Consider the following 20,531-nt stretch of genomic DNA (forward strand, 5'->3'; position numbering starts at 1 on the left):
ATGCTTCATTTTAACATGAATTCAAAGTCATGGCTTTGCTGCAGAAGTTACACAACCTCTTCACTAATTTCTCATGACTGATTTTTTAACTGCACCAAAGTCATATTGTCAGAATGAATGAGGTTATTTCTTAATCGGGTGAAACGTGTTGTATGAAAAATGGATTTGCCTTTCTCAAAATAATTAAAGACATTTAAAGTTTTTAATTGTTCATGTTCATTGCATATTCAGTATCTTTGTAGTCTGTCCCTTTACTTATTGTTAACTAGTCATTTTTGAAAGACATCAGCTCTTTAATGAACCTGATAAGTGTTCATCTTGTGTGTATTAAACCATCAACAATATTATTGATAAATTTTGCTTGTCATCAGTGTATTGTGTAAATTATTGTTAAATTGGGGCAAAATAATAGACCATCCTTGCCTGCATAATGAACTAGCGTACACGCCCATGCATCAGACAGTGTCCTAGTTAAAATAGTTTTATTTCCCAAATGGACAAATTTTATTACCCAAGAAGTACCTGCTTAGTGTTGACATTATTTCTACAGCAAATGGATGATGCACTGCTTTGTAAACAATCATGAACAAAAGCTGCCACCTTCATGCACATGTGGCTTGAACATATGCAGCCAATCGTCATGTGATTGGTGGCTAAAAATAACTCATTTCTTTGGTAAACGTTTTAATGTATTGCAGTTAATTATGTGACTGGTGGCTGAAAATAACTCCATTCTTTGGTAAACATTAAATTCTATCCCCATTGTTTATCCTATAAAAATTGGAATGAGATATGTTTGAGTGTACTGCAGTGGTCCAGAAAATTGACGACTTATCAACCATTAGTTAGAAGTAGTTTTGATCATTAACATGTACATATATCCTCAACAGCTCCTGCCACCCCTGCATCTTAACTTCGAAAGTTGACTCCATGAATATAAATATATCCCCACATTACTCTGAGAAATGCAGGCTACTAGGCTGTGTTAGACAAGTTATTGTGGTAGAAAGATTTGCTACTCCCAGTTTTGCTGTGTAGTAATGCAAAGTCATAGAACCAATGTATGTTTCAAATCATAACAGGATTCTTTTGTTTATTCTTGCTTCTTTCTTTTAGACTGTTGAAGATTGCTCGTTTATTCTAAACTTGAGCCTAGTTAAGAGGTCACAGTGTATCATATGCATGTACAGAAAATCTCTGTTGCTGTTTTCATCTTGAGTATATTACAGGGTCAGATACTCTTGTGCAACTTTCATTTAATTTATTAGCTAAAAACAAGTTTCTTTTTAGAAATTCCTAATGTCTGATTTTGGTATTCCATTGTCAGTAGAAAAATGAGTTCCTTCTGACACATCCAGCATGAAAATTTCTGAATAAAAAGTATGATAATAGTGTCCATAAGTTTGTGAGTTTATTGGGAAGAAAGTTCTATAAATTATGCTTGTTTGCATGTATCTTTAATGGGATTACTACTGTAATTTGGATGCAATTAGATCAGTTGGCAAAGCACATGTATTTACACTATTGTGTTGCAAATTGTCATATACATCTATGTACCAATGCATCGTGTCACAGTTTGAAGTATTTGTATTTAATATGCATCAATTAAAGTTGGTAACTGGGTCACTAAAGCCCATTTTGCATTCCTACAATCTTGTATAACCAAGATGATACACATTTAATATTTTATTCAGCTAAATCATTGTCTCAATTTTGAATAATAAATTATATAACATTATGGCACTTTGTGGACCCCAGCCATTATATTACAGTGGGTTTCGCTCTATTAAAAAATTTCTGTGTAATTGATGTGAAATTGTACATGCCTACTAAAATGTTTCATTAGTTCCAGCTGCTAGACATGATTTGTCCAGTTTGGTCGCAGATGAATTCAGTCCTAACTATGCCTTACTTTGTTATATTTAGAATTCTAACAATAGTTTTTTTATTTATTTGTTTACTTCAGAGAAGATCAAGATGACCGAGAAGGTGAGGAAGCTATGGAAAGTACAGGTGGACTCCAAGACGAACCACCTTTTGGATTTGGTGGACCTCGAGGTCAACATAATTTTGGACGTGGAAGACTGATGGGTGGCCCAATGGATAGACTTTCAGGTGGACCTTACAGACCTCCTGGGCCAAGTGCTATAACTGGGTGGCCTGGTAGACCTAATGTGGGACCTGTTAGACCACCTGGGCCTAACGCAGGACCACCTAGACCACCTGGGCCTAATGCAGGACCACCTAGACCACCTGGGCCTAATACAGGACCACCTAGACTACCTGGGCCAAATGCAGGACCACCTAGAATGCCTGAACTTGGTAATGCTTCACCCAGAGAGCCTGGACCTGATGGTGCTTCACCCAGACAGCAAGGACCTAATGCTGTTCCACCAAGACCACCTGGACCTAATGCAGCACCACCTAGACCACCTGGATCTAATGCAGCACCATTTAGACCATCTGGACCTGATTTAGGACCATCTAGAATGCCTGGACCTAATTCAACACCTCCTAGACTACTTGGACCCAGTGTAACACAAGATAAGCCAGGTGTGCCTAATGCTTCACCAAGTGGAGCCAGTCGACCTGCTTGTCCACCTGGAGCTCAGAATCAGAAGGATAGCAGCATCACACACAATGAACATAAAGACCAACCTGATGGAAAGCCATCATTTGGACCAAAGGTTGGTTCATTTTTATATGCCCACCATCAGGCAGAGCATATAATGTTATGATACTGAATTTGGGGGTAGGGAAGATCCTAGTTTTATGCTCATAAAGTCAAAGGTAAAGAGCACTCTCACTAAAAGAAGAAAATGGGGGGTTCTACATGATAACTTGATTCCTCTGTCATCTGCAGTTAGCAAACTTTGCAAATGGTTTGCACTTAGTAACAAAGAACCCAGTTGATTTTGGAGTCAAATGTCAAGGTTATTGATGGAAGGAATAAATTTGGTTTCTGTGCAATAGCATTAGTTTTGAGGTAAGAAAGAAGCCTGTTGATGCCAGTGTCAGAACAAGGTTTGCACAATCTTGAAAAATGCTTGAACTTTGGCTGCCTTGAGAGTACCTAATTTTGAGATCAGCTCCAAAATGTATTGGAAAAGAAAATGCTCAGCAGTCCTTGAAAGTTGACACAAGTGAAAATTGCTTACATTACATTATTATATTTTATTTAGTTAAAATTGGTGAAGAAATAAAACAGAACCAACAGGGTCTGGCAACTTTTCAGAAAATGTATGTGCATTTGACCATATGCTTTAAAGTCCTCACCATAAGTTAACTGAGGACTTGGACCTAAAGTTACCTCAGCTAGATCAGTGAGTAAAGTGCTTTAAAGTTCTTGAGTGAAAAGCTTAATAAGAATTAAATATCAACTTTAGGAATGAATTCAGGATGATGTAGATGAGTTGATCACACCTGTATCCCCATGTCCCGAAGTCCATTGAGCTACAGTGTCTTCATCCAGGATTTGTTTAACCAAAAATGTTGTGGAGCTCTCGTTTAAGATTAGTTCTACATAACAGACCAGGAATATATTTTTGGGATGAATTACACTGGGTGTAAGGATGAAGGCTATCAATTTTGGTATCAGAAGGGTCAAAGGTCATTGTCTCAGTGACTCAAGTTGGTTTCTGCCTCCCTCCACAAGTTAGTTTTGGCTATAAAACTTTGATCTGTGTGTGTTTTGGTTTCATCCAGAACAAATTGTAGGGTAGATAGATTGGTAGGCCAGATTTTATTTTTAAAATTATTATTCATTGTGTTGACCATCATAAAAGTAATTCTTTGTTTACACCAAGTATTAATGAAAGAGAATTGTCTTATATGCTTCTATTATTTGCATGTTGCTTTCTTTCATATCAGCATTGCCAAAAAAAAGCCCATATGTTTTAACATAGAAAGTGTCTGAAACCTAAATTGTGTAGTTTTGGTTCAGCTGCAGCATATGTCACTAAATTTCTTTCATGTACAAATATGTGTTTCTTCAGTGTCTATAAATACATAATATTAGTGTAAACTTAATTTTAGAAAAGGGGACACCTTGGATATACCCCACAAATATATGCACCATCAAGATCCATGTAAGCTGCATTCTTCATACTTTTGTGAATTCCAACAAGAAACCACATTCTTTCAATGGTATTCACGTTCATTGTAAATAAAATGAATTGTATATGGCATTTTAAATATACTTATTATCTTATACCTTAAACCTAGTACCCTCAGACCAGCAGTTGCAAAAAATAAATGAAGATCGTATCCTGTTGTGGACATTGAGGATGGATATTGTTAATTTTTTTGGACTCTACCTTGTATAATAAAAACAAGGACATACATTTTCCAATATAAGATCCACATACCTGAAGGACAATACAAGTCACATAAATATTCATCTCTTCTAAAATAAATGTATGTATGAAATAATCTCACAGTCAAGACTCTACACTTTGACTTGCAGTGATGAAACACTGCAGATAAATTTGGTTTGATTAGTTTATTATTTATTAACTTTTTTGTCATTTTTTTATATTAGGGAGTAGCAGAATCTAAAACACCACAACAGGATGATCAATCTGCTAAGGCGAAGACTGATGACAAAAAGAATCAATCAGAGGATGAAAAGAAAGAAGGACAGAAAGCAGATTCTAAGCAAAAGCCTGAAGATAAACCTCCACAGTCGCCCAGAGGAACTCAGCAGAGTGTGCCCAAGCCTCCTGATATGCCACAAGGTAAAGAATCTGGTTCCCAGCAGCCGCCTGGCGAATCAAACCAGTCACAGCCAGCTTCATCTGGTCCTAAACCGGTTCTGTCTGGCCCAGGAATTATTCCTGAAGCTGGTCCTCAGTCTACAGGGCCTGGTCAGGACAACAGTGAAAATCAACCTCCATTTAATGAATTTGAAGAATATACTGATGAGTTTTATAGAGATGATAACTTCAGTCAAGATTGGAATATGAGTGACCGAGGGTGGCTGCAAGAATCTGAACAAGAGGAACGAATTCCATCACAGGGGCCATGGCAGGGTAGATTTGGACCAAACCAAGGACCAGGTATGAATGAATATGATAGTCAGAAGAACCAGCAAGCTCAGCATCAGAGAGATATGCAGCAAAGAAACCAGTGGAGAAATGAACAAAATAAATTTGAGAGAGGAGGTCACCATCAGTTTCGTGATCGCTCACAAGAGAGGAACATGCCATATAGAGAAAGTATGGGAGAAGAAGATTGGAATGATGAACAAGAGAGGGTAAATACAACAATACATTGCAGTGCTATTAGCTCTGATTTTTGTTCCAGTTTTAAATATAAAAGATTTTGAGGGTTGTAGGCAAAAGAAGAGTGTATGATGGGACTAATCAATTGCTCTGATTCAAGTAGTGTATAATATTCAAATGATTGATTTTAGGGTTATATTGTTTAAAGGTACATCATGGTTGTGGCTGGGTGGGGTGAATCCCATCTTGCCTATGCCATAGTGTCCATTCAGTTATACTACCATAGTTTTTTTTTTTTCGGGGTGGGTGGGAGGGGTTAACCAGTAATAAGACAAACTTACATGCCATGCTTAAATAAGTTACAAAGTGTAGATCCACTGGCCTTTCAGGTCAGTTGTATGTCATGGGAGGCAACTCTAAATAATGTAAATGATTAGATCTGATAGTAGGTATCTCCCATAGATAAACTTCCTCGTATTGTAGAAAATGCTTTGGGAAGGAAGTAACAGTAATGCTTCTAATGTCTCAGCTGTTAAGATAAATCCTGTTGTGACATACAAAGAAAGAAAATTTAGAAAAGTATTAATAATAATTAAATGTTTATTTGACAGTTAAAAAGGACAATGAATGACAATCTCTGGAGTTATGTTCATCCATCTCATCTTGTGTAAATTAGAGTCAGTTGAGTCCTCTATCAGTAATCTAATTACTTTGATAAAGCTTTTTTACTTCAAAGCACAATGTTGTGTGTAGGTTGAACTGTTTTGGGTCAATCTTTTGTGCCATTTTCCTTAGCAATCATCAAGATACTCTGACAAGAATTGTCAAATTTTGACTGACATTCCCTGTCTTTGAGAACAACTTAATATTGTGAACTTTGTATACAAATTTTCAGTGGATTTGCTCGTTGTAATTGGTTGTTTCTAAAATAGAATTTGTGATTTCTCCTGGACCATTAGATTTAAAGTTAGAGGATGAGTTAACAAAATTAGGCAGGGATTTGGGGGGACCTCCCCCAACGAAGATAGAGGTTTCTTTAAAATAGTGGGGTGTAAAGTAAAAGTAGCCAGGTAAATCACCCAGTTACTGGCTGATAAAGAAAGCCCTGATTTGTCCATTTTCATGGACAGTTTTTAATAATGGGTGTGCAAATTATGCACAGCCCTTGTATTCCTAACCACTGCACTGGAGTTTACATGAGTAAATCTTCTTCCTGGGCTTGAGTAATGTACAACTCAGTAAATGGATGACCTTTCACTTTGTAGCTGAAATTATGATGCACTGACAGTTGATATGCCTTCGTGGTGTTTTGCTAACTCATTATTAGATGATGTTAACTCATTCGGCCCCGATCCCGTCTGTAGGCGTGATCCAGTTTCTGCATTCATTGGCTGATCCTGCCTGTAGTCGTGAATTGTTTACTGCATTCAATGGCCGATCCCGTCTCCAGGCGTGATGAATGTGTGTTAGATACAATGTCTCTGATTGGTTAGAAATGGTTTATTCCAAGAACTAAACAACTATTAAACCAATCAGAAATGATTTTACTTTCATTTGTGGAAATTTGAACTGTTCAGAAGCCAAGGGCTAAAGTTTGCGAGCGGTTTAACTACACGTGTTCTGTTCATGAAAAATCATAAATGATGGCAGACGGAAGAGTGATTTTTTATGAGAGCAAAAATGTGGAGTTTCTCGGGTTTGATCTTGAAAATATAGAGCAAGCTGAGGACAGATATGTTCAGCAGTTGGATATTTTGTGAGATTTAGATTTGGACATAGAAGTTTCTGAGATTGAATCGTCCGAAGATGATGATGCTGACAGTGATGATGATGGAGTTCTTGCGGATAAACGTTGCACATAATTTTGTAAATACTGTATAAATAAGTTGTGAAAGACTTTGACAAATAGGGAAAAAATTACATCAATGTGTCGACAAATTCATTTGAAATAAATGGTGAAAATTCTGTGGATTTTGTTTGGATATAAGAAGAGAAATTAAGGTAAGAGTGAATGCATGTGCATGATGTTTTCAAACAGGTAAAAACTATGCGGCACAAGCAACTAGACACACCTTTTTGCTTCTGAGGCATAGCATCAGAAATACTGAAAACAGTGCTGTGGCCGAATAAGTTAATGCTGCATGCTTGAACCACTTCCAGTGTTGGGTCAGATGGTGACTAACTACTGGAGTAAGAAAAGTCAATGTCATTTAGAGAAATTTAGTTTAAATGGTCACAACCTAGAGAAGAATCCTTATGTAAGTCTGATTATATATGTGTGTATATATTAGAACATACCAAATGATCACAACCTAGAGAAGAATCCTTATGTAAGTCTGATTATATATGTGTATATATATTAGAACATACCAACTTTAGTCAGAAGTTGTAAATTTGTAGCACTGGTGATGTAAACAAACCTGGCACCTCACATTGAAGAACTGACAGATGGCCAGAAACAGACAGTAATTCAGTTATCCAGAACAAAAATTTGAATGTAGAAATTACAGGAATATTGTGTTCTGCAATTCAGAACTTTTTGTAAAAGATGGTGGCAATTAGAAACAAGTAACATGTTGTGAGACCAAAAATCTCAAGCAGCATGGCATGCTTTTATTCTTTCTCATTTTGTTCATTGCAGTCTTCGATATTCCTAGACAATCTTTCAAGGTCCAAGTATAAAATTGTAATAATCGTGCGTGTGTTAATGATTTTGGAAGCTTTGTTTAAAGAATTTGCGATTCAGGAGATTAAAGGAAGAAAACATTTATTTCTCAACAAAATCGTGCATACCTTAATGTTATTTCATGGTATAAAGAGACATAACCAAAACAGTTGAAAACCAGTGGTAAAGAGGAAATTTTAGAAATGAAAGTTGAAACTAAAGTTGTTTTGGACAAGAGTCAAAAAGTTTATGTTTAAAAGAAGAACAAAAGAACGATAAAGACTGGCATGTAAAGTATTTATTTTGGCACCCTCTACATTTAGGACTATATCTGGCAATGTATTGTGGGTGCATTATCAACAGTTGTTGGAAATTTTACCCAATTTGAAAGTAACATTTACTCTGACAAGTATTAGAGTATACTTTGATGAAAGTTTGTCTCTGTTAATAGTACCATTATTTCCAAATGGAAAACTATCTGTCCAGGAAAAATATTATCTGGCCGGCATCGCAAAAAGACAAATCAGTGGAAAAGTATCTGGCCAGGAGAAATATTATGACCAATTTCACAAGAAGGACAAATCAATGGAAATTATCTGTCTAGGAGGAATATTATCTGGCCATTGTCACAAGAAGGACAGATCAGTGGAAAATTATCTGTCAAGGAGGAATATTATCTGACCAGTGTCGCAAGAAGAATCAATCAATGGAAAATTATCTGTCTAGGAGAAATATTATCTGGCCAGTGTCACAAGAAGGACAAATCAGTGGAAAATTATCTGTCAAGGAGGAATATTATCTGACAGGTGTCGCAAGAAGAATCAATCGATGGAAAATTATCTGTCTAGGAGAAATATTTTCTGGCCAGTATCACAAGAAGGCAGATCAATGGAAAATTATCTGTCTAGGAGAAATATTATCTGGCCAGTGTCACAAGAAGGACAAATCAGTGGAAATAGATAAAACATTGAATCCTTAATTTGACTATCACAGACCCCAGACATCATTATATATTTTAGATATCTAGACAGACAATTAAATTCCAGTTTGAATAAAGACTACATGAAATTAAATCTTGGGCATATTTTATTTGAAGTTTTCTTGACAGTTGGGTCAGTTTCAGTCAGTCTTATATAAGTGGACTTGAAGACTCCACGCATAAGCAGTTACAAAAAATAATTAAAGCCAAGGTTTTAATTACAAAATATTAGGTGTGCAAGTACAAATTATATTTTTGTCGGGAGATTGTTTGGAAATAGCAATGATGTTAGTGTTCTATGTATGACATTGATGCAAGTGGCTACTGACTTTATGGTACTGTATTTACACCATTCATAGGTTGAGGATGGAGTTTCGTGTCAGTTTGATGTACATCTAAAACATTGATTTTAGGTTTGTATGTAAATTATATCTTACTAAGACTGGCATGGATACCTTGAAACAAATAGTGACAGATATATGAAATTTTTTCAAATTTTTAATAAGACACATAGGTCTCGGAAACGCTTAATAACACGTATTTGGATGCAATTTTTTCAAATCTGGGATGCATAAAATCACTTATGTAGGAGTCCTCCATAAGCATGCGTAACTGAATGGCAAATTCAAAGGCTTGTCAGTCCTGCTTCAAAGACCTGCTGAGTGGGAAAATGTGCTGATATTTACAATGACTGAATTCGTGGGCAGAAAAACCCAGTGATGTACATGTGTATAAAAGTGCATTCAATGAACAATTTTAGCTTTCATTATTGTGTTCATTTCAAAGTGTAACCAAAGAAGAAGTCCATGTGGCCTCGAAATCAAGACATGTTGAAGTTAGACAAAATGCTGTTTGCAAATTTGGACAAGTATTTTGGAGTTAAACGGCAAACTGATGAAGATTGTAATACAATTCAGATGAGCGCTAAAGTTGCTAGCACTGATAGTTCGCATGGAACACTAGCCAGATTTAAGAAAGTGTGTGATGCATAGCTTAGTGCTTGGATTAACACATTTCCTTGGCCTGATATAATTCAGTCTCACTCTGATGGACAAACTAGAGCTGTATGTCAGTGGTGTAAAGAAGTTAGAAAATTAAACTGAATGGAAACTACCATCTTCACTAGCCAAGGTTACAATAACCCTATCTACACCTTGGCATATCAAGCAGATATTTCTGTGCTATGGGTCTGTGAATTTCATTGGATGCGGCAACAAGCCACCGTATCCAAGCCAGCAAGCCACCGCATCCAATGAAAATTCAGTTGTTTAAATTTGAGCACTGTTCCTACATGATTGAGACAAGGGGAGCACACAACTTGAATGGACTGATAAATAAGCAGTTTTCCAGTGCCAATCCATGTTTGCACAAATACCTTTCACTCAGATAGACCTGTAGTGACTTCCCTCTGGTACATAGTCATACTTTTGATGTTAAACTTGCAAAGTATCCTGTTTAGGTCAATTGCTACCACCGTTTTCAGCCAGTGTACAATGTACCATGTTATAGGTTAGTTTGCATTACATACTAAGGAAGGCAACACATGAAATCCAATAGATGTTGCTAGGACAAAGCACCTCTATAGCTGTTCAATCTGCCAAGGTGTAGATAGGGTTATTGGAACATTGGCTAGCAAAGATGTGGAAACCACTGGTTCTTCTCATATGGAAATTTAGCCACTTCAGGTATGCCCAATATGCTTCTGGTAGTGGACTGCAACATTTGCTGGTGGAACTCCTATTTTTCCCAAACTAGGAGTCCTGGACTCCAGTTTTAAAATCTCTGTGAGACCTCTGAGACACATGTATTGTTAAACATGTAATGAATATTCATTCAATTTGTTCTTTGGAAAAAATAACATTATTCGTGACATTCTGTTTGCTTACTCTTGTTCAAACATGTCTTAACTCATAAAGACATTTAGATGCATAAACCATGATACTATTATAAATTACCATTGCAATTCATCTAACTTTTTGTTGTTTTTATTTCAAATATTTATCTCTTGTTTACACTTTTAGATTTTTGCAGGAAGATTATGGTGGCATGAGAGTGAAAATGTATATATTGCATTTACAATGTTTCTGTTTCAGTTTGACAATAATTTGCATGGCGAACAAAGCTGGTCAGATGACTTTAACACCAACAGGAAATTTCATCATGGAGATCATGGCCGTAGCCGTGGTAGAGGGCGCGGCAATGAGCGTGGCAGAGGGCGAGCTCGAGGAAAGGGTTGGGGTAATAAACCTGGCCCAGAAGCACAACATGGTCAGGATTCACAAGACCAGCAAGAGGAATGGTACAGTGAAAGAAGGGGCTTTGAGAGCAATGTGAGAGAATGGAATGATGAGAGAAATTGGGAAGAGGAAGAAAGAGGCTGGGAAGAAGACAATTATGATCGTGACCAAGGAAGAGGTCCAATCCAAGGAGAAGGACCAGAGGATACATTGCCAGAGGAGAGGGTATAGCTGTACTTTTATTTTATTTTTTCTAGTTCCTGTGGTCATATACCTGAAGAACTAATATTCCAAAGGTCTTGTTGGTCCTAAATGATAATGATGCTGCTCAGACACCCAAAATGATTGACACTGTGGCCATCTTAAAAATCTTGTTATTATTACTTCTCCAGCATGAATGGCGATTTTGCAAAACTGGCACCAATCTTATGTTCAATATGGCCATTTTGGCAGTTGTCTTGAAAGTTTTTTTAAATCTACACTCCAGAACATAAAGGCATTGAAATGGGATTCACCAAAGACTGCTTTTTAATGTCTTGTTTGCCATTAATAAAAATGATTTGACTTGGATATCCAGTTGGCAACCACAACAGCCAACTTTAAAACCTTGTTTTTGCTACTTCTCCTGAATGGATGGTCATAGCATCATCAGCTTTTCAATGAAGGACATCTTAATGATATCTAGTTGTTCATAAATGAAAATTGTACAGATTTGATATCCAGTATGGCCACCACAGCAGCCATCTTAAACATCTTGTTATTGTACTCTTCTGAACAGAAGGTCATCTGGGTCTGTGATGCATTTATAGTAAAAGTCATACAGGTCATGTAGCGTTCAGATTTGACTATTTCACATATAGGTATCATTTGTTGGAATTTGATTATGCAGACATTTAAATAGTAATTATTCGCTTTATTTGGATCCACATACATCCATATTCCTTTATGTCATTATTTAAATGCCCTGAGAATTTCTTACGGCAAAAACAGTGTTAAGTTATGTGGACATTTTTGGACATGGTCAACCTACAGGTGTCAATCAGTGCATATCAGATTGAACATCACAAGCTATCTCACAGTGAATGCTGCACGTTGAAAACAAATTTGTACTACCCTGTTATTTGTTACAATAAACTGGATTTCTTTTCTTGACCAAATTTTTAGCACCTGGTTACCATAGTCAATAGCAATCAACAATGTTTTGGAAGATTTTTGATGAGATTAAAGCATACGTGCCAACCATTATGCTTTTGGCATAATCATTACGCTTTTTTTCTCACTAAATTACGCCTTACAAGCAACTGTATTCGGATTATGCATTTTCGGTATATCCCCCTAAAAAATTTAATAATTTGTTTTCTCGTTTTTATTAACATCCCATTAATCCTACAGACCATATTCTAGACGTGATGGCTTCTTAGTAACTACAACATAAGAGTACCCTTGACCAAAGACTTGCATGCACTTTCCTAACAGTAGTATGTTCTATTTATAGCATTTGCCCTATTTCCAAGAAACATGCTGGTTTCTACTTTTGACCTCGATTTCTATTTATAGCAGCTGTATGGCTTAGTTAGGAGAGAACAGACTGGTTTTCAAACTTGTAATCTTTGCACGCAGATTCTTTGTTCTAATTCATATCTGGTACAGAACCACTCTAGGTATTTGGCGCTAAAAGCCAAGTCAGATTTATTCTAGTCAATACTTGTGTTAGAGCAAAAACATTTTTCAGATAATTTCACAGATGGATTAGGAAAAGATGAAAAACCGATTCAGAGATAAATAGATGAATTACACACTACAGCATTCCATTATAGGGCAGCTTCATGCCCCTTGCAGGCTGCATGGAAAGGATTTTAATATTGGTCATGGTGGTAAAACAAAGAAACATTGAATTAGCTCATTTTACTAACTCCTATACTAAGGTAACTTACTTTTTACAGCAGAACTTAATTGTGGACACAAATTTTATAAATGTAGAGGCATTATCTACTGAGTTCTTAATATAACACAGACTACCACTAGCGGTAGAAGACTGCATTGGTCCTTTGTTCAGATGAATGTTTCCTGATCCCAAAATTGCAGAAATAATGCACATGCAAGAACAAAATCATCTAATATTGTTAGGTGTTTAGCAGAAGATACTTCACTTAAAATTGCAGAAGCCATGAAAATTGGGCAATTTAGTATGCATTCTGTATTTTGAAAAATTTCTCCATCATTGTACATATCAGGTTGTCTCTGTCTTATGATGCACCATGCTGCAGGAAAGGCTGCTGATAAATTAGAAGGAGAACTCCTGAAGTATCAGGTTGGCACTCTGCCTGACAATGTACTTCATGTGGACCGAGTTTTTTCATCTTATTTCCCAGTTAAAAGCCCCATTAACTGTAAGATATAACTTTCTTCTTCTTTGTCAGGTTATGACAGGAATATTGGTTCTTTACCATTCTAAAGTTGACTGAGAGATTTTTCAGTGTTGTTAACAAAAATAAAACTGAATTCAGATCCAGGCTCTGTAACCCAGCACTTAGTGCTCTACTGGTGTGCAAAACATTCATAGTCTCAGCTGGTATAAAGTGTTTTAAAATGCAGTATGAGAGTCTGTTGCTTTTTAAATCTCAAAGTGTTATATACAAAAACTTAAAGCTTTATTTGATGTTAAAAGTCCAGAGGGATAAATAAATCATTTTGTACATATTCTAATTGAATTTTTATCATGTTATATGCGGATTACTCTTTTTCTGCTCAGATTACTCTTTTTATCCACTTGGATTACACTTTTCTCGTCAGTGGTTGGCATGTATGTTAAAGGTGCAGAGCATTCAACATTTAGGATTGAATAGGCTTTGGTTAAACTATCTTAATAATAAATTTTAGAGCACCAATTAAAATTTAACTTTAGTAAATGCATCTACCTATATGACTTTTATTATTGTTGCACTCAACTTACAAGCGAGTATGTATGATAATTCACCGAACTTTGTAAATTGGTTGGCCATTTACAAGAGTGTATGACATGTAGGCCATTTCTTGGAGTCCTGTGAGTTATTTATTTTTGCCTCATTTTGTTCGTGCATTTTGCTGGAGAAGTCATAATGAAGTCATTATGAAGTGGTAGTCTGTGTTATATTAAGAACTCAGTAGATAATATATATATTAAGAACTCAGTAGATTATATATATATATATATATATATATATATATATATATATATATATATATATATATTAAGAATTCAGTAGATAATATATATATAATATATAACAGATCTTGGATTATGATTCCAGGTCACTTTCATTGAAGGGGATATTTAATACAATATAAAGGGCTTGCCATTGTTGGGCATCGAAGACGCTCTAGTTACATTTGTCAAATGTAGAACCAGACAGCATAACCCCTGATCTTCTCTTGCCAAAATACATGGCAGATCAGCACCAGTGCTCTTCATTATACACATGGTATTAATTGAACAACATAGTGCTTGAGCTGTTGTGCATTTTAAGAGAGCACATTTGGGTCCGCACTGTTTTCATTATGGTATACATTATACATCCATGTCAAGTTTAAAACCATGGTATTGGTGTGTCATGTGAAACATGTTTTGCAGTTGAAAAATATTCAGAAAGGATTTTGTGAGAATAATATTTGTTTTTTAGGTTATGCATGCACTGTTTTTAGGTTATGCATACACATTTCCATCTATCAGGAGAAATTACCCCATGGAGAAATACAGAAGTTCATTTAATTTCACGGGCATTAGGAGGCCCTGCATGGCTGAATGGGTCAAGGCACTTGACTTTACAGATCACTCACATATCTCGCCTCTGTCCTCCTGAGTTCAGGTTTCAGCACAACCAATAGTGATACGCGACTCGCGAGAAAGCTTAACAGTATAGCCTATAGTGCTGAAAAATGGTTTGCAACTTCACAAAACCAAACAAAATATGCCTAACCATTGATGGGCATCAGCTTTTGTGGCTATGTGAAGAATGACATTTTCATCGGTATATACCGTATATACTCGCATATAAGCCGAATAATTTAGGAAAAAATAAAGGCCTGGAAGAAGGGGGGTCAGCTTATCTGCGGGCCAGTGTCTAAACTTGACTGTTTTTAAATCTTTTTGTTGACTACTTTAATGGCTGTAAATCTTGGGACACGAAGCAATATTTCTTTCCGTGTCCTAAGACATAGGCATGTAGAAAAGAGTAACTTTTGCTGACCCGACATTATTAAACTGTTATACAGTACTATGATTAATTTTGTTATTTTTTTTTTTCATGTGCATATTTTCTGATTTCTCCAGCACGAAGTTAAATAAAGGTAAATACAGACTTAATAATTCACGGGCCAGTTAAGCTTACCAATGAGACCATGCTGAAGTATAATATACAGTACTTACACAGTGCAAAGCGTGCATAGCCTCACTTAAATCCTTACTTATTCCCAAACATATTAAGATGCAGATTTTGCTTTATTCATTGTTTCGACCAGAAGAACTCCAGATAACATTTCAGCTAGTCCTTAATAGCTGTTTCATTTACGTTGAATCATGCATTCACGAGTTACTCATTTTCAATGATATAAGCGATCCTACAAATTGAGGTACTTTTTTTAAAAAGGTACACACGTTTAATTGTACAAGGCATATAACCATCATAATTTACATGTTCAGGAAGAGTGGTAATGATAAAGGCTGAAATTTTCATGTAGTTCAACTAAGATCAACATAAATCAATTTTAGTTTTTTGTTTTAGCTGAACAAACATCATAACTTTACACACAATGGAAAGTTTGAATATTTTGGCATCTCCTATGTTGATAGTCGGCGAATTTTACAAGTACATTGATGTGTAATTGCCTTTTATTCCATAATATTAGCACGATTACAGTATTTTTGTAAAACAGGGTCAAAGGCATATACCTATGAACTTTTCAAAAGCCAAGACGGAGAATGAATTTAAAAATAAAAAGAGATTGGGACCTAAAATTGGGCTGTTTTTTTGTGGCATTTTTAAGGCAATGTTTTCACTCAATATTGATTGATCTTCCTGGTCCAATATGCGTGAAATTTGCAAGAAGACTTGCTGTTTCTCCCTGTGACGTGCCCTATTTTCATATTCTGGTCAGCTGTGCTCAAACTGCACAATAGCTAAAGATTAGTCTTAAATAAACAAGCAAGAAAGCCAGCACGACTAATTAAAAGTTAATCCTTATCCATGCAACTATTTTGTGAAAACGATTGGCCTTCCGCCATAATTGAAAGAAACCACGTTTTACACTATTGCATATTATGCAAGCACCAGTAATTGATTGGCAAATAAAGGATTCCCAATTTTGTTGAACTAAAGGTACCACTATAGCCAGCCTCATGGTACTGTACATGTGTCAACTATTTTCCCCTCTTTATATATCTGACCATATTCCCTTATTGTCAACTCGTAAAGCATTTAGTACTGTTTATTTTAAAACATGTTTTCTGAATTAATTTTTCAAGGACACATTTGCTGCGTGGTATGTATTTCATTCCTTTTAATTTAATTATCATTGGTATATACGGTATAAAAATGTCAGGTGTTCACTTGTGTAAGCTTCTTTCGGGGAATGGTGCTATAGCAGATGGAGTTAAAGCATTCATAGTGATCATTCTTGTGATTGAAATTAATTGTGGATGATTTTATTGTTGTGGTTTATCTTTTGGTTCTGCTTTTTTTATTTTATTTTTATTGGATAGGTAAAAAATATCAGTAATTTACATGAATAATGTTTAAACTTAACATTCTATTTAGTGAAGAAGCGAATTCTTTATAGTAAAGTAATTATTTCATCACAACAATAATTCACAGGTGATACAACAGAACATGTAGAACTTTTCTTGTTTAGAAGAAATGAAAATCAAAGACATAATGTAATAATTGGGAGTTCTCTGCAAAACTTGGAAGCTATTATGAAATCGGGAGGTAAGCGTGGAGCGACCACAAAAATCGGGAGGTTTTTTTTCCCTCCCAGCATGAAAGTTGGCAGGTGCGGTGTAAGGTCGCTTACATCAAAGCAAACAACAACTCAGCTTTTACAGTATTAGCATCAAATCGTATTGTTTGTTCGTTGTATTGTCATACTGGGATTACATTTTAATGAGTTAGGTATTTACAATTTCAAAGCAATGTAAAAACATAATTACAGGTGCACTGATATAGAATGTCCAATGCAGTAATGCATAAACAAACAGTAATTTAGTCAAAAGGGAGAGGTAGTGTTACAGCAACTCCCGAATGCTAAATTCTTGTCATTGTTCGATCAAATTATACACAAATCTAAATTAGGCAGAAACAATAAGAAAACAGAAAATTAGATAAATTACTTTTCAAACAAGTGTATACCATTTCTTTTTAATAATCATGCACGCCACCCTAGGGATAAGTATACACATACTTTTTTTAAAATATACCTTTGCCTAAATAAATGCATTTAGAACTTACCTTTTGCATCTTGAGATGTCTCGGAGTTGTAGGTTGGCTTATACGCGGGTCATGCACTTTTTTGTGTTTATACCTGTTCAGTTTGGGGGTCGGCTTATAGCGAATGGGCTTATACACGAGTATATACGGTAAGTGCAATAATTTTCAGAATATGTCTGATTTTTCCACAGAAGGATCATTATTAGTTGGGTCATTATTAGTTGGGTCATTAATTTTGTGGTCTGTAGCACACAAAAAAATTGGTACCCCACAAAAATTGGAATCGCAGTAAATCCTTTGACTAAAATGCATTCAAAATTGACATAATTTACTCATATTTCTATTGTTTAATGATTTTTTAATTACACTAATATTTAAAAACAGGAACCAACTCGACTGAGTGAAAGGGGCCCACCGCCACTAACAGGTCCAGATCACTTTGACCGCTTTCCTGATTCCCATGACAGGGAACCTTTGAGGGAAAGATTCTCACCAAATTCCTTCAGAGAGCCCTTCTGGGATAGAAGAGATCCCTACATGGATAGACGAGACCCATTTGGTTATCCACCACCACCACCACTACCGCTACCATCATATGATTTTGAGAGACGAAGGGGATATTTTGATGATCCTTACAGGTACATACAATTATATTGTTTACTGTTATAACTATGTAATGCAAGGAATAAATTTCTGGCTGTTTCCCCAACTTGAATGTTGAAGGCCCAAAGGCCAGATTTCAGCACCTTTAACTTTGTTGATGAGCCAATGTTCATTACTGTAATGAAGAATTTTCTAAGTCACCTGAAAGCTTTATTGGGTCATTATGTCCTTCCAAACATCCATCCTTCCAAAGTCCTGTTCAACACAAAAATGGACATATGGTAATGAAAGTTTGTACAGAAGATGATCTTCATGTAACTTACCTGAATAAATTTGCGTGGGTGCGCTACTTTTTAAATAAAAATATTTAATGTTTGGCTTAAGGTCTTTAATACTGGATTTGTCACGGGATCTGGTCAGGTGCATCAGTTCGGATAGCTTAAATAGTAAGGTGCTGTTTATAGTTCAGGATATCAGAGGTTTGAGACCCAGTCTGTCCACATAATTTTCCTGTTATTTGGTGGCAGTGGTGGGATCACACAATATAGACCTGTCCTACATATCATTAGTTTGATTTAATAAACCTCAGTAGTAGGTCTGCATGATCATGGATAATAAAGACATGAGGATGTGTCTTCAAACAGCATGAGGAATGTTGCAGGAATGGATTGTGTACATTGGTTTGGATAGCTCAAATGGTATAGCATCTGTCTCTGGTTCTAGCCTCAATCCAATTAGATATATTTCCCTGTGACAGATATTTATTAAAGTGTATGTCATTGTGGTCATGTAGGCACATTCACTCAAATAATATATGTTGTTCTAAAATTTAATGCTAATATAGTCTATTCAGTCTTGGTTGTTGAATGCTCTGCACCTCAACTTTTAAAAATCTGCCCGATAAAAATTATTGATAGCTATTCACTTTTGCTCTGGCGACCAGGTACTGAACTGGGTCAAGAAAAGAGGACGTTGGATTTATCATAACAAATAAAAGTGTAGTTCTAATTTTTTCAACACAGAGTTTTCATTGTGACATCACTGTGCTCAACAACCAGTCTAGTTTGTACTGGATCACACCTTTAGGTTAACCTCATCCAAAAATGTCCAAATTCTTTAATGTTGCTTTTGCCTTACGTATTTTTCTGGGCTTGTAAATAATAACCTTCCAGAGGAATATGGATGTAGGAGGATCCCAGTAAAGCAAATAATTACCATATGTGTAATCAGATTCTGAAAAAATGACCCATTACTGAAATAATCTGTACTGAAAACTTTCATGAACTGTATGACTGGTATAAATGAATATAAAATCAACAAAAATGTAAGTTGCCATAATTGTTGTTATGGGCATTTTGATGAAGTTTTAGTGGATGAAGGTCTTGAGTCTGTTTAGCACATGTATATAAAAACTCAGTTACAATCAGTAGTGGAGTTTTACATTACCAGTGTTTCACTGTAAATGACTATTAAATTTTGTTTATATGAAATGCCAATTATTATACAGTTTAAATTTTGGCATATTCCAGCCAAGTTCCAGCTGCAAAGAGCTTTTCGAGATTTTTTACTAATAAGCTAATGTCAAGGAACAAATCAACACCACTTCCAACTACCTTCTCTCCAGTCGACCTTCCGGACATGTTTGCAAATTTCTTCCGTGACAAAGTACAAACCATTAGAGATAAGCTTGACACCACAATTTCAATTGACTCGTCACCATACAGTTGGGATACAGAATTTGAGCGGCAACCATTAGCAGCATTTGAACCAGTCTCTATGGATTTCATACGTACAATCATGATGAAGAGTGCACCAAAGTCATGTGAACTTGATCCAATTCCAACATCACTGCTGCTTGAGTGCTTAGATCCAGTATTGCCTTCACTAACTGATGTTATTAATACCTCTCATCCGGGGAATTCCCATCATTTTTCAAAACTGCCATTGTAAAGCCTCTGCTGAAGAAACCAACACTAGACCATAACGATTTAAAGAACTACTGCCCAGTTTCTAATCTCCCATTCATTTCAAAAATCTTAGAAAAGGTTGTTCTATACCAGCTTGTATCTCATCTAAACTCAAATAGTCTTTGTAGCAATGTACAATCTGCATATCGCCCTTGCCACAGTACTGAAACTACTCTTCTAAAAGTAGTTAATGACATTCTCTCTATGTTGGATAGCGGAAAGATTACAGTCCTCACCCTCTTTGATTTGTCTGCAGCATTTGACACAATAGACCATGATATATTACTTCACCGTCTCCAGCATGTATTTGGCATTTGTGATACAGCCTTACTGTGGTTCAAGTCCTACTTGGTCAACAGGACACAAATTGTATCTGCAAATGGAATACACTTTAGCC

At 35.9% G+C, this 20,531-nt stretch overlaps 1 protein-coding gene across 3 annotated transcripts in view; it reads left to right on the forward strand.

Moving 5' to 3' along the window:
* The window catches only part of LOC149805040 (uncharacterized), a 123,074-nt gene that overhangs the window by 40,755 nt on the left and 61,788 nt on the right, over positions 1-20,531 (forward strand). For all 3 annotated transcript variants that reach the window (XM_089946800.1, XM_089946792.1, XM_089946806.1), the window contains exons 5-8: positions 1,967-2,687; positions 4,541-5,254; positions 10,960-11,328; positions 17,949-18,202. In XM_089946800.1, the coding sequence (XP_089802926.1) occupies positions 1,967-2,687; positions 4,541-5,254; positions 10,960-11,328; positions 17,949-18,202 (2,058 nt within the window). The remainder of the gene's footprint in view (positions 1-1,966; positions 2,688-4,540; positions 5,255-10,959; positions 11,329-17,948; positions 18,203-20,531) is intronic.

Source organism: Sinohyriopsis cumingii, chromosome 2 (genome assembly GCF_028554795.1).
Source record: "Sinohyriopsis cumingii isolate HCF-2022 chromosome 2, ASM2855479v2, whole genome shotgun sequence".
Taxonomy (NCBI): Eukaryota; Metazoa; Mollusca; class Bivalvia; order Unionida; family Unionidae; genus Sinohyriopsis; species Sinohyriopsis cumingii.